Source organism: Nerophis lumbriciformis, linkage group LG16 (assembly GCF_033978685.3).
Source record: "Nerophis lumbriciformis linkage group LG16, RoL_Nlum_v2.1, whole genome shotgun sequence".
NCBI classification, from domain to species: Eukaryota; Metazoa; Chordata; class Actinopteri; order Syngnathiformes; family Syngnathidae; genus Nerophis; species Nerophis lumbriciformis.
The window spans coordinates 40,963,085-40,978,054 of NC_084563.2; the positions used below are offsets into that span (position 1 = coordinate 40,963,085).

Genomic DNA, 14,970 nt, shown 5'->3' on the forward strand with positions numbered 1-14,970 from the left:
AACCATCCGGATTGTTATAGGCGTAACGTTGAAAAGCCAGCATCTGTGATGGTATGGGGGTGTATTAGTGCCCAAGACATGGGTAACTTACACATCTGTGAAGGCGCCATTAATGCTGAAAGATACATACAGGTTTTGGAGCAACATATGTTGCCATCCAAGCAACGTTATCATGGACGCCCCTGCTTATTTCAGCAAGACAATGCCAAGCCACGTGTTACATAAACGTGGCTTCATAGTAAAAGAGTGCGGGTACTAGACTGGCCTGCCTGTCGTCCAGACCTGTCTCCCATTGAAAATGTGTGGCGCATTATGAAGCCTAAAATACCACAACGGAGACCCCCGGACTGTTGAACAACTTAAGCTGTACATCAAGCAAGAATGGGAAAGAATTCCACCTGAGAAGCTTAAAAAATGTGTCTCCTCAGTTCCCACACGTTTACTGAGTGTTGTTAAAAGGAAAGGCCATGTAACACAGAGGTGAACATGCCCTTTCCCAACTACTTTGGCACGTGTTGCAGCCATGAAATTCTAAGTTAATTATTATTTGCAAAAAAAAATAAAGTTTATGAGTTTGAACATCAAATAGCTTGTCTTTGTAGTCCATTCAATTGAATATGGGTTGAAAAGGATTTGCAAATCATTGTATTCCGTTTATATTTACATCTAACACAATTTCCCAACTCATATGGAAACGGGGTTTGTAGATATTACATGACTTTTGTTCCGTAGGGGGTAACAAAATAAATAATGACACAGATGCAGACACAAAGGCTATGATGGAATTAATGTGCAGATATGTTTAGTAACAACACAGAGTGACTGCAGAAAGTGGTACTAAGTAGTAGGGGTGTCCCGATCCGATATTAATTATATCGGACTACTTCTGAAATCTCAGATATTAGCACTCCAATATGGGCGGTATATTCCAGCCTCCGACATTTCTATCCGGCAACAAAGAGAGAGCAAGAGACAAGAAGCCATGCTAACCGCTAAGCTAGCTTAATTGCAACGTAGCAAAACAACTGTATAAAAAGTGCTTAGTGTACTATTACAGAAGTGTAGCTGGAGCCGAGTAACCAGCTATGAACAGAGAAATAGTAAGTAATAATAATAATAAAGTGTCTTAAGAGAGAATAATATGTGCTGTTTGTTGTAATGCTATTCTAAGTTAGCCTGTTGCTTCCCGTTCACTTGTACCCCGTGGGACATCCACCTGTCATGTCTGTGTAATCATGTTTTGTTTTGTTTAGTTATTGGACTCTTTAGTTTCTGGCTTTTCACTCCCTTGTCTTGTTTCCATGGTTACCCATTAGTTTCACCTGTTCCACATTTGGACTCATTGTGCACTCTTGTTTGTCACCATAGCAACCCATTAGTTTTCACCTGCCCTCACGACTCACGCACCTGTCTTTAATCATGTCACTATTATTTAAACCCATTGTTGCCAGGAAGTCTCCCTGGTGACATCATACCCCTGACTTTCTGCTTCTCACTCTGTTTACCTCTGCGCACTTCATGCCATGTCAAGTAAGTTTTTTCGATTCATGCCACAGTTAGCGACTTTTGTTCGAGTACATAGTTTTTTGCCCACGTGCAAGTCTTTTTGTTTTGTTAGTCAAGTTTTTCTTCCGCCTTGAGCGCGCTTTTTGTTCCTTTGTTAGTGTAAAATGTCTTCACCTTCACGCCATGTCTGGTCCAAATGTTCATTTGCACCACGGGAGAACAAACCACGCCATAGTCCAAGTCCTGACACCACCTTTGTTTTTTGTATTTTTTATTATCTTGCTCAGGGATTAAAAGAGACAATCTTACCTGCTCGCAGCCTTTTTTTTCCCTGTCTTTTTGCGTAATGGGAAACACGACCCTCGCGACGAAGCCACGCGCACACAACATAATGCACCAGCGCTTAGTGCAGTGTTGTTTTAACCTTTTTTGAGCCAAGGCGCATTTTTTTCAGGCACACCACCAGAAGAAATCATTAAAAAAACGAAACTCAGTTGACAGTAAAAAGTCGTTGTCGCAATTGTTGGATATGAATTTAAACCATAAGCAACCATGCAATAATATAGCTCTTGTCTCAAAGTAGGTGTACTGTCACCACCTGTCACATCACACCCTGTGACTTATTTTGAGTTGTTTGCTGTTTTTTTGTGTAGTGTTTTAGTTCTTGTCTTGCGTTCCTATTTTGGTGGCTTTTTCTCTTTTTTTGGTATTTTCCTGTAGCAGTTTTATGTCTTCCTTTTGAGCGATATTTCTCGCATCTACTTTGTTTAGCAATCAAGACTATTTCAGTTGTTTTTATCCTTCTTTGTAGAGCCATTGTTGATTGTCAGGGCATGTTCGGATGTACATTGTGGACGTCGTCTTTGCTCCACAGGAAGTCTTTGCTGTCGTCCAGCATTCTGTTTTTGTTTACTTTGTAGCTAGTTCAGTTTTACTTTCATTCTGCATAGCCTTCCCTAAGCTTCAATGCCTTTTCTTAGGGGTACTCACATTTTGTTTATTTTTGGTTTAAGCATTGACACCTTCACGCTGCCTCCCAATGTTTCCGACATCTACAAAGCAATTAGCTACCGCCTGCCACAGACTGATATGGAAGATTATTACACGGTTACTCTGCCGAGCTATAGATATCACCGACACTCATCAACAACACATCATTTGCAGACTATAATTACTGGTTTGCAAAAAAATATTTTTAACCCACATAGGTGAAATTAGATAATCTCCCACGGCACAACAGACTGTATCTCACGGCACACTAGTGGGTGTTAAATAAGGGAGATGATTAGGTATGCAACCGGTGGGGACACTAATCATTTCGAGAAACAAGTGAGTATGAGGTTAAGATGCCTAGCAACAGAACGTAAACAAAAGAGGGGAGAAGTGCTCGGAACCAAACTAAATACACAACTTGCGACCTCAATACAACAAAAAACAACACAGAACTAAATAAAAAAGAAGCTTTTATCTCACTGCATGTCGCATGTCGGTGTTATGTACAAACCCCGTTTCCATATAAGTTGTGAAATTGTGTTAGATGTAAATATAAACGGAATACAATGATTTGCAAATCATTTTCAACCCATATTCAATTGAATGCACTACAAAGACAACATATTTGATGTTCAAACTCATAAACTTTTTTTTTTTTTTTTGCAAATAATAATTAACTTAGAATTTCATGGCTGCAACACATGCCAAAGTAGTTGGGAAAGGGCATGTTCATCACTGTGTTACTTGGCCTTTCCTTTTAACAACACTCAGTAAACGTTTGGGAACTGAGAAGACACATTTTTAAGCTTCTCAGGTGAAAATCTTTCCCATTCCTGCTTGATGTACAGCTTAAGTTGTTCAACAGTCCGGGGGTCTCCGTTGTGGTATTTTAGGCTTCATAATGCGCCACACATTTTCAATGGGAGACAGGTCTGGACTATAGGCAGGCCAGTCTAGTACCCACACTCTTTTACTATGAAGCCACAATGATGTAACACGTGGTTAGGCATTGTCTTGCTGAAATAAGCAAAGGTGTCCATGGTAATGTTGCTTGGATAGCAACATATGTTGCTCCAAAACCTGTATGTACCTTTCAGCATTAATGGCGCCTTCACAGATGTGTAAGTTACCCATGTCTTGGGCACTAATACACCCCCATACCATCACAGATGCTGGCTTTTCAACATTGCGCCTATAACAATCCGGATGGTTCTTTTCCTCTTTGGTCCGGTGGACACGACGTCCACAGTTTCCAAAAACAATTTGAAATGTGGACTCGTCAGACCACAGAACACTTTTCCACTTTGTATCAGTCCATCTTAGATGAGCTCAGGCCCAGCGAAGCCGACGGCGTTTCTGGGTGTTGTTGATAAACGTTTTTGCCTTGCATAGGAGAGTTTTAACTTGCACTTACAGATGTAGCGACCAACTGTAGTTACTGACAGTGGGTTTCTGAAGTGTTCCTGAGCCCATGTGGTGATATCCTTTACACACTGATGTCGCTTGTTGATGCAGTACAGCCTGAGGGATCAAAGGTCATGGGCTTAGCTGCTTACGTGCAGTGATTTCTCCAGATTCTCTGAACCCTTTGATGATATTACGGACCGTAGATGGTGAAATCCCTAAATTCCTTGCAATAGCTGGTTGAGAAAGGGTTTTCTTAAACTGTTCAACAATTTGCTCACGCATTTGTTGCCCCATCCTTGTTTGTGAATGACTGAGCATTTCATGAAATCTACTTTTATACCCAATCATGGCACCCACCTGTTCCCAATTTGCCTGTTCACTTGTGGGATGTTCAAAATAAGTGTTTGATGAGCATTCCTCAACTTTATCAGTATTTATTGCCACCTTTCCCAACTTCTTTGTCACGTGTTGCTGGCATCAAATTCTAAAGTTAATCATTATTTGCAAAAAAAAAAAATGTTTATCAGTTTGAACATCAAATATGTTGTCTTTGTAGCATATTCAACTGAATATTGGTTGAAAATTATTTGCAAATCATTGTATTCTGTTTACCTTTACATCCAACACAATTTCCCAACTCATATGGAAACGGGGTTTGTAAATAAATCACCCAAACTAATAGACAATGCTCAGTATGTGGTCATGTGACCATTAGCAATGCACAAGTGATGACCTCAAAAATAAACATCGTCGAGGAGCTCAGATGGTCCAAATGCATCCGATTGTTTGGATCCAGCTGTGGACTAAACCAAAAGTTCATTCTTGGAATTATTTAATGCCAGATGTTTAGACTGTTGGCTGAACATTCCGTCGCATATTTCACCCTCCGGGTTTGAGTGACTATATGGCCTCTGAAATAGAAGTGAGAGTCACATTGTTGTCACCCATACACGTGTAGGTGTTTACACATCACGCATGGGTGCTCACGCTTTCAATAGAAAAAAAAAAAAAATGGTCATGTTTTATCATTCATCACATTACAGCTGCAAGCTAGAAAGCAAACAGATATGTCCATGGAACATCATTGTGTTGGATGAAAACATAAAAACACTTTGTCAACAAAGGTCAGTATAAAAGACAAATAAGGTGTTGTACCTAACCCTTGTGTAATGTTCATATTGTTGTTACTCAGCCAGCGTTTGTGGGTCTGATGGACCCATTGCATTTTGTGGCTTTTAATGCCTCACAATCAAACACTTTCATGTTAAAATACTGAACAGATGTTTACCTTATCCCAATCAACATCTGTTCAGTATTTTAACATAAAAGTGTTTGATTGTGAGGCGTTAAAAGCCACAAAATGCAACGGGTCCATCACACCCACAAACGCTGGCTTGAGTAACAACAATATGAACGTTGCACGGAAAATTTATTTGCCAATTTCTGCATCCCACAGGGATTCTCCTTTTGTGTTTCTGCACCTGCAGTTCCCACACAAGGTTGCAACATTGTTTGTCAACAATGTCTGCTCTCATTTTCTCGCACATTTTACCCTCTGATGTTCTGTGTACCTACACTCTGTCCTCCTCCTGTCTCGGCCTGCTCTGTGTGTGTGTGTGTGTGTGTGTGTGAGTGTGTGTGTGTGTGTGTGTGTGTGTGTGGTGCAGAGAACATCAATTTCTACACTTCTATTAGCCCCGGGTCCAGTGGACCCGGACATCTTATATGTAATAGAAATGTGTAGGGGGGGTGTATGGTGTGTGGTCATTAAATATGTATTCTTATATATGTTCTTCACAGAAAATGAGCCAAAGTCAGTGAGTCTCAGTTTGAAAAATTATTCAATTGTATAATTTTTCTTTTAATAAAAAATGAAAATGGGTCCCACAGACACCTCACAATCAAACACTTTTTTGTTAAAATACTGAACAGATGTTAACCGTATCCCAATAAACATATGTTCAGTATTTTAACTTAAAAGTGTTTGATTGTGAGGCGTTAAAAGCCACAAAATGAAACGGGTCCATCAGACCCACAAACGCTGGCTTGAGTAACAACAATATAAACGTTATATAAACGTTGAACGGAAAATTTCTCTGCCAGTTTCTGCATCCCACAGGGATTCTTCTTTTGTGTTTCTGCACGGTTGCAACATTGTTTGTCAACACTGTCTGCTCTCATTTTCTCGCACATTTGACCCTCTGATGTTCTGTGTACCTACACTCTGTCCTCCTCCTGTCTCGGCCTGCTCTGTGTGTGTGTGTGTGTGTGTGTGTGTGTGTTTGTGTGTGTGTGTGTGTGTGTGTGCGTGTGTGTGTGTGTGTTCGTGTGTGTGTGGTGCAGAGAACATCAATTTCTACACTTCTATTAGCCCCGGGTCCAGTGGACCCGGACATCTTATATGTAACAGAAATGTGTAGGGGGGGTGTGTGGTCATTAAATATGTATTCTGATATATGTTCTTCACAGAAAATGAGCCAAAGTCAGTGAGTCTCAGTTTGAAAAATTAATCAATTGTATAATTTTTCTTTTAATAAAAAATGAAAATGGGTCCCACAGACACCTCACAATCAAACATTTTTATGTTAAAATACTGAACAGATGTTTACCTTATCCCAATAAACATCTGTTCAGTATTTTAACATAAACATGTTTGATTGTGAGGCGTTAAAAGCCACAAAATGCATTGGGTCCACCAGACCCGCAAATGCTGGCTTGAGTAACAACAATATGAACGTTGCACGGAAAATTTCTCTGCCAGTTTCTGCATCCCGCAGGGATTCTTCTTTTGTGTTTCTGCACCTACGGTTCCCACACAAGGTTGCGACATTGTTTGTCAACACTGTCTGCTCTCATTTTCTCGCACATTTGACCCTCTGATGTTCTGTGTACCTACACTCTGTCCTCCTCCTGTCTCGGCCTGCTCTGTGTGTGTGTGTGTGTGTGTGTGTGTGTGTGTGTGTGTGTGTGTGTGTGTGTGTGTGTGTGTGTGTGGTACAGAGAACATCAATTTCCACACTTCTATTAACCCCGGGTCCAGTGGACCCGGACATCTTATGTGTAATAGAAATGTGTAAGGTGGGTGTATGGTGTGTGGTCATTAAATATGTATTCTTATATATTTTCTTCACAGAAAATGAGCCAAAGTCAGTGAGTCTCAGTTTGAAAAATTAATCAATTGTATAATTTTTCTTTTAATAAAAAATTAAAATGGGTCCCACAGACACCTCACAATCAAACACTTTTATGTTCAAATACTGAACAGATGTTTACCTTATCCCAATAAACATCTGTTCAGTATTTTAACATACAAGTGTTTGATTGTGAGGCATTAAAAGCCACAAAATGCAACGGGTCCACCAGACCCACAAACGCTGGCTTGAGTAACAACAATATGAACGTTGCACGGAAAATTTCTCTGCCAGTTTCTGCATCCCACAGGGATTCTTCTTTTTGTGTTTCTGCACGGTTGCAACATTGTTTGTCAACACTGTCTGCTCTCATTTTATCGCACATTTTACCCTCTGATGTTCTGTGTACCTACACTCTGTCCTCCTCCTGTCTAGGCCTGCTGTGTGTGTGTGTGTGTGTGTGTGTGTGTGTGTGTGTGTGTGTGTGTGTGTGTGTGTGTGTGTGTGTGTGTGTGTGTGTGTGTGTGTGTGTGTGTGTGCGTGTGTGTGGTGCAGAGAACATCAATTTCCACACTTCTATTAGCCCCGGGTCCAGTGGACCCGGACATCTTATATGTAATAGAAATGTGTAGGGGGGGTGTATGGTGTGTGGTCATTAAATATGTATTCTGATGTATGTTCTTCAAAGAAAATGAGCCAAAGTCAGTGAGTCTAAGTCATACTTGCCAACCCTCCCGAATTTTCCGGGAGACTCCCGAAATTCAGCGCCTCCCTGGACAAATATTCTCCCGAAAATCTCCCGATTTTCAGCCGGAGCTGAAGGCCACGCCCCCTCCAGCTCCATGCGGACCTGAGTGAGGACAGCCTTTTCTTTATGACGGGCGGACAACAGGGTGACAAGGACTAAATCATCCAGACTAGAGATAAATTGTATTATTATGTTTATCTTACATAAAAATAAATATATTTATTAATTAAAAAAAAAAAATAAAAAAAAAAATGTTTACTATATTTTGCTAAAAACATCAAAATTAATTGTATTTTATTTGTATTTTTTTCTGACTCCTTATTACATCCAGCCATAGAATTATACATTAAAATAAACATATTTGAAATAATTCATTTTAAATTATCATAATAATTCATTTAAAATGACCATATTTAATTATTAAAATAATTGCTTGTTTATCAACAACTTTAGCATTTTATTCATTACATTTTGAAGCTCTCAGAAGCCAAGTTATGTTATATTCCTTAAAATGTATTTATGCAAGTTTGAAGTATCAATTATCTAAACACAGTTTTATTTGCATATTTTCAGGATGTATATATATATATATATATATATATATATATATATATATATGTATGAAATACTTGACTTGGTGAATGCTAGCTGTCAATATACTCCTCCCCTCTTAACCACGCCCCCACCCTCAACCACGCCCCTGTTCCACCCCTGACCACGCCCCCAACCCCCCACCTCCCGAAATCGGAGGTCTCAAGGTTGGCAAGTATGGTCTAAGTTTGAAAAATGAATTAATTGTATCATTTTTTTTAAATAAAAAATGAAAACGGGTCCCACAGACCCGAACACCACACAAGGGTTTTAAGAGTACAATATCTACAAACTAATGCATTATGTAGTTAAAAGAACATACAATTACCGGATGTAGCGGTCCTTGGTTTCACATTATGTAAACTTCAGTTTTTGGGGTCTTTTTTTTTTTGGCCAGATTATGAACGACAGATGAAGTAATTGAATTTGGAAAATGTGTTTTAATGAGTTCGATTGCTCGCGCATGTGTATGATAGTATCCATCCAACCATCCATCCTTTTCATTCTGCCTGTCTGGGTCTGAGTCGCGGGGTTCCTCGTCTCAACATCTGACACTAATTGTCACCCTGTTCAAAAGATGTGCGTTCTTTTCGGACGGGCGCCACATTCCGTCGTGTCAAGAGCTCGACTGTCATTTTTGTTGTTTGTGTTTGTTGTCACTGATATCAAAATGTGATTGCGTTGTCTTGTCGCAGCTCTACAGCTCAGTGGAGTTCGGGAGGAGGTGGCAACTGGTGCATGAAAGAGTGGCTCCCAATCGTTTCTACTGGTGAGTACTGATATAAATAATAATAATAATAATAATACGACAATTGCAGAACATGATGGAAAAGAAAGCTTAGTGCCTGGGCTCCTCACTGTCTCTGTTGTTGGACGTTTTGGACTATTTTGGCGCTTTCTTTTGACCACAGATGTTAACCACAATTGCAGAATTGCTTGCTAATGCACTTGAGTATTGCCTAACTTGAGGTATGGATTCATAAAAAATAAAAATAAATACTGCTGATGAGAGCAAGCCGAGCAATTGCCAATCAACAGAATGCCTTAAAGCATGGGTGTCAAACTCTGGCCCGCGGGCTAAATTTGGCCCGCTGTGTAATTTCACTTGGCCCGTGAGGCGATATCAAATTAACACTAGAGCTGGCCCGCCGATCATATACAGCGGCGGTGCCGCGGTACACCGCTAATTCTCATACTTGTCAAACCTCCCGGGAGATTCCCAAATTTCAGTGCCCCTCCCAAGAATTGTAACGTCCCATTTTCGTCAAGTCCAAGTGCTGGCTCAGTTACATAATATGTGTGGCTTCTATACTTGATCTTCAACGACACAGGTTACACTGAGGGTGCCAGTATGAAAACCTTTAACATTGTTTGAAATATACACCACACTGTGAATCCACACCAAACAAGAATGACAAACACATTTCGGGAGAACATCCGCACCGTAACACAACATAAACACAACAGAACAAATACCCAGAACCCTTTGCAGCACTAACTCTTCCGGGACGCTACAATATACACCCCCGCTACCTCCAAACCCCGCCGCTCCCCACCCCCCACACACATACACACACCTTGTAGCGTCAGGTTCCAGGTGTTGTGCCGGATAATGCTCCCCCGGCGTAGAATGCACCCCCTGACGGGAGTGTTATATCAATTAAAGCCCACACTTAAAGTTTCCATGTGCAAGATTGAATCTAATTGAAAAAGTTATTTAATAAGAAGCCAAAAGTGCAAAAACAATAATGTTCGTGTTGGAGGAGTTGTGAATGAATGCAATCTGAAATCTGTGTTGCAGTCTGCAGGTGTACCTGATGTTGTGGACCAGCAGCGACTGCAGCATGGATTTCATATTTCATTCACTTTATATATGAAAAACGAAAATAGACCATTCATTGGCAGAACGCCTTATAATCCGGTGCGCCCTATGGTCCAGAAAATCTGGTAAAAAAAAGAGGCAGCATTCTCATACATCAAGAAAATAGATTGTCAGCCAGCTTGAAAAATATCCCAGAATTGTTTTTATTTAAATGTTTGCAGTATTTCAGGGTTCCCCATGAAGAAACCTTACATTGTATTGCATCCATAAACCGCCATAACATTTAGGAGAAAGTCAGTTATTGTGATGTAGAGAAATTACATATTTTTACCAGTTGTCCCAGGTGAGTGCCCGTGTTTTGAAATGCAAATGGTGACGCTCCCCTGACCCACAGCATTAGGCACAACGTAATAAAGGTGTTTTTGAAACCTCTAATGTTGTTTGGTGCTAAATTAACCACAACATTAGCGCCACATTAAACATTAAACATGGTCCCACGTTTCCGAAAAATAATCTTAAAAAAAAACAACCAAACATTAAAGCCTTGTCTACTGTAGTTTTATTGACATATACTATTCTTGTTTAACTAACTTTTACGGATGAATATTGGCTCTAAATATCGATTATCGCCCTCGTTGACTAATAATAATTAGTATAGGTATCGGCCATGAAAAAAAAACTATATCTGTCAATTTCTACAATACAGTCAGTTGTATCTTATTCATCTTGTATGTTTTTCGTTGTCATTTACTCACATTTTTTGTCATGTCTGTGTAATCATGTTTTGTCTTAGTCATGTTTTGTTTAGTTTCTGGCTTTTCACTCCCTTGTCTTGTTTGCATGATTACCCCATTAGTTTCACCTGTTCCATGGTTGGACTCATTGTGCACTCTTGTTTGTCACCATAGCAACCATTAGTTTTCACCTGTCACGTCACGCACCTGTTTCACGTTTTGAGTCACGTACCTGTTTTCGTTAATCATGTCTGTGTTATTTAAGCTTTTCATTTTCTGTTGTTCGTCCTGACGACATCCCCACATTTATGCCCCCTGTCACACTCTGTCCACCTCTGCGTACTTCATGTCCATGCCAAGTAAGTTTGTTTATTATTGCCACAGTTAGTGTTTTTTTGTTGTTCATATTTTTTTGCCCCCGTGCAAGTCTTTTGTTTTCGTTAGTCAAGTTTGTACATCCGCCTTGAGCGCGCCTTTTGTTCCTTTGAGTGTTATTATTAAATATGTATTCACCTACAAGTCATATCCAGTCCAATTCACTTGCACCTCGGGAGAACAAACCAAGCCATAGTCCAAGTCATGACATTTTTATTCTTTAATACAATATGGTTGTCTAATTATTTATTATATCGTATTTTTCGGACCATAGGGTGCACCAGATTATAACGCGCACTATTGATGAGCGGGTGTATTCAGGTCTATATTCACACTAAAGGCGCACCGCATCATAAGGCACATTAAAGGGGGTCATTATATGATTTTTTTTCTATATTTAAAACACGAGTCTACTGACAGATAGAAGTTTCACCTGTACACTACTTTGTATTAGAAATGAAAACAGCTCAGGATGAATGCCCCACAACAAAAGGATAGTGAAAAAGACGCACCGTATTTTTCGGACTATAAGGCACACTTAAAATCCTTTCATTTTCTCAAAATCGACAGTGCGCCTTATAACCCGATGTGCCTAATGTACGGAATAATTTTGGTTGTGCTTACCGACCCCGAAGCTATTTTATTTGGTACATGGCGAAATGATAAGTGTGACCAGTAGATGGCAGTCACACATAAGAGATACGTGTAGACTGCAATATGACTCAAGTAAACAACACCAACATTTTATATGTTCCATTGAAAATATAGAACATTATACACAGCGTTTAAAAAAATCTATCAAAATGTTTTGGTACGACTTTGATAAGCTATGAAGCCGCAACGCTTGATGGATTGTACTGTGCTTCAACATACTAGTATTATTATAGTGTGTGTATAAGGTAAGGCATATTATCTGCCGTTTTATTTCGCAATATAATGCAAAAGCAACTTTTCTTACTTTCTAGTATCTGCTGATCTGTATTTGGGATCTGCATAAGTCCTGAAAATGTGTGCGCGTATAGTGTTGCGTTTTGGACCAGTTGTTCCTCCCAGGGAAATCAAGTCACAAGTCGCTCCCAAGCTCTTTACGACACTTAAAGCTGAGTTGAAAAACCACCAGAGACAGAATAGGTATTTTGTAATATATTTGCAAAGCTTTGCAGATATACATTGAGACCAGTCCAGCATAGAACATTCAATTTATTTATTTCATATGACTATGAAATAAAAGAAGTAACACTTAAATTCGGATATATGTAAATATCTGCCTCCGACAATAGTCAATAAGCTTATTTTTTTCTCTATCTTCTTGTTATGGGACATTCATCCTCCGCTGTTGCCATTTCTAATATAAAGTAGTGTAAAATTCTTACTTATATATGTCAGTAAACTGGCCATGAAAGCGCTAAAACATACCGGTGTAGTGAGTTTACTTTATTTACCCAAGCAACTTTAGTTATTAGAGAGTTCCGGTCGGACGTTTTTTTACGGGACACATTGTTGCATTAGTGAGCCACGGATGAGGAGGAGATGCTGCTCCGTTATTGATTTCAGTAAAGTCTGATTATCATTAAAACAGTTAGCTCCATCTTTTGACACTTTTTCCACACCCGTCCTTGCACGCTACACCGCTACAACAAAGATGACGGGGAGAAGACGCTGTCGAAGGTGAGCCACGTAAATAAGACCGCCCACAAAACGGCGCATCCTGAAGCGACTGTCAAAAAGCAGCTAGAAGATGATCTGTAAAACATAATCTATGCAATATTTTGACCAAAGAACCACCATTACATGTTATGTAGACCACAAGGAAGTGCCCTATAATCTGGTGTGTTCCAGATAATACGGTATATCGACTACGGCGCATGCACATTTTTTAGGACTTATGCAGATCCCAACACAACAGCAGGTACCAGTAGGTAAGAAAAGTTGCTTTTGCATAATATTGAGAAAGAACATGCCAGATAGTTTGACTCCCAATAGGTGCCATTATGGGGTGCTTTTACACAAACTTTAATAATACCAGAATGTTGAAGCCCAGCACGCCTGACTAGCCATATTATGCCGACAATCGGTCAAGCGGCTTTGTCGCTTACCAAAGTTGTACTAAAACATTTTGACAGATTTTTGAGTGCAGTGTGTAATGTTATATATTCTCAATGAAACAATAACATGTTGGTCTTTGCAGCGTCATTTATTGAACAGGCGACAATTTGCAGTCCACACATATTGCTTATGTGTGACTGCCATCTACTGGTCACATTTATCATTAGACCATGTACCAAATTGACTCAAAGTCAGTCAGCACAACCAGACATTCGACATTAGGCGCACTGGGTTATAAATGTAAATACAAACCGCTTTTCCAAATGAGTTGGGAAATTGTGTTGGATGTAAATATAAACGGAATACAATGATTTGCAAATAATTTTCAACCCAAATTCAGTTGAATATGCTACAAAGACAACATATTTGATGTTCAAAATGATAAACTTTTTTTTTTTTGCAAATAATTATTAACTTTAGAATTTGATGCCAGCAAAACGTGGCAAATAAGTTTGGAAAGGTAGCAATAAATACTGATAAAGTTGAGGAATTCTCATGAAACACTTATTTGGAACATCCCACAGGTGTGTAGGCTAATTAGGAACAGGTGGGTGCCATGATTGGGTATAAAAACAGATTCCCAAAAAATGCTCAGTCTTTCACAAGAAAGGATGGGGCGAGGTGCACCCCTTTGTTCACAACTGCGTGAGCAAATAGTCAAAATGTTTAAGAACAACGTTTCTCAAAGTGCAATTGCAAGAAATTTAGGGATTTCAACATCTACGGTCCATAATATCATCAAAAGGTTCAGAGAATCTGGAGAAATCACTCCACGTAAGCGGCATGGCCGGAAACCAACATTGAATGACCGTGACCTTCGATCCCTCAGACGGCACTGTATCAAAAACCGGCATCAATCTCTAAAGGATATCACCACATGGGCTCAGGAACACTTCAGAAAACCACTGTCACTAAATACAGTTCGTCGCTACATCTGTAAGTGCAAGTTAAAGCTCTACTATGCAAAGCGAAGGCATTTATCAACAACTTCCAGAAACGCCGCCGGCTTCTCTGGGCCCGAGATCATCTAAGATGCACTCATGCAAAGTGGAAAAGTGTTCTGTGGAACAACATATGCTGCCATCTAAGCGCCGTCTTTTTCATGGACGCCCCTGCTTATTTCAGCAAAAAGATGCCAAACCACATTCAGCATGTGTTACAACAGCGTGGCTTCGTAAAAAAAAGAGTGCGGGTACTTTCCTGGCCCGCCTGCAGTCCAGACCTGTCTCCCATCGAAAATGTGTGGCGCATTATGAAGCGTAAAATACGACAGTGGAGACCCCGGACTGTTGAACGACTGAAGCTCTACATAAAACAAGAATGGGAAAGAATTCCACTTTCAAAGCTTCAACAATTAGTTTCCTCAGTTCCCAATCGTTTATTAAGTGTTGTTAAAAGAAAAGGTGATGTAACACAGTGGTGAACATGCCCTTTCCCAACTACTTTGGCACGTGTTGCAGCCATGAAATTCTAAGTTAATTATTATTTGCAAAAAAAATATAAAGTTTATCAGTTTGAACATCAAATATGTTGTCTTTGTAGCATATTCAACTGAAT

At 39.8% G+C, this 14,970-nt stretch overlaps 1 protein-coding gene across 6 annotated transcripts in view; it reads left to right on the top strand.

The window, feature by feature from the left end:
• sorcs1 (sortilin-related VPS10 domain containing receptor 1) overlaps positions 1-14,970 on the top strand; it is a 664,251-nt gene that overhangs the window by 376,115 nt on the left and 273,166 nt on the right. For all 6 annotated transcript variants that reach the window (XR_009816964.2, XR_009816965.2, XM_061977167.2 and 3 more), the window contains exon 5: positions 9,072-9,145. Coding sequence is in view for 4 of the 6 variants with exons in the window: in XM_061977167.2 (XP_061833151.2) it covers positions 9,072-9,145 (74 nt within the window). In the remaining 2 variants the exon portion in view is untranslated. The remainder of the gene's footprint in view (positions 1-9,071; positions 9,146-14,970) is intronic.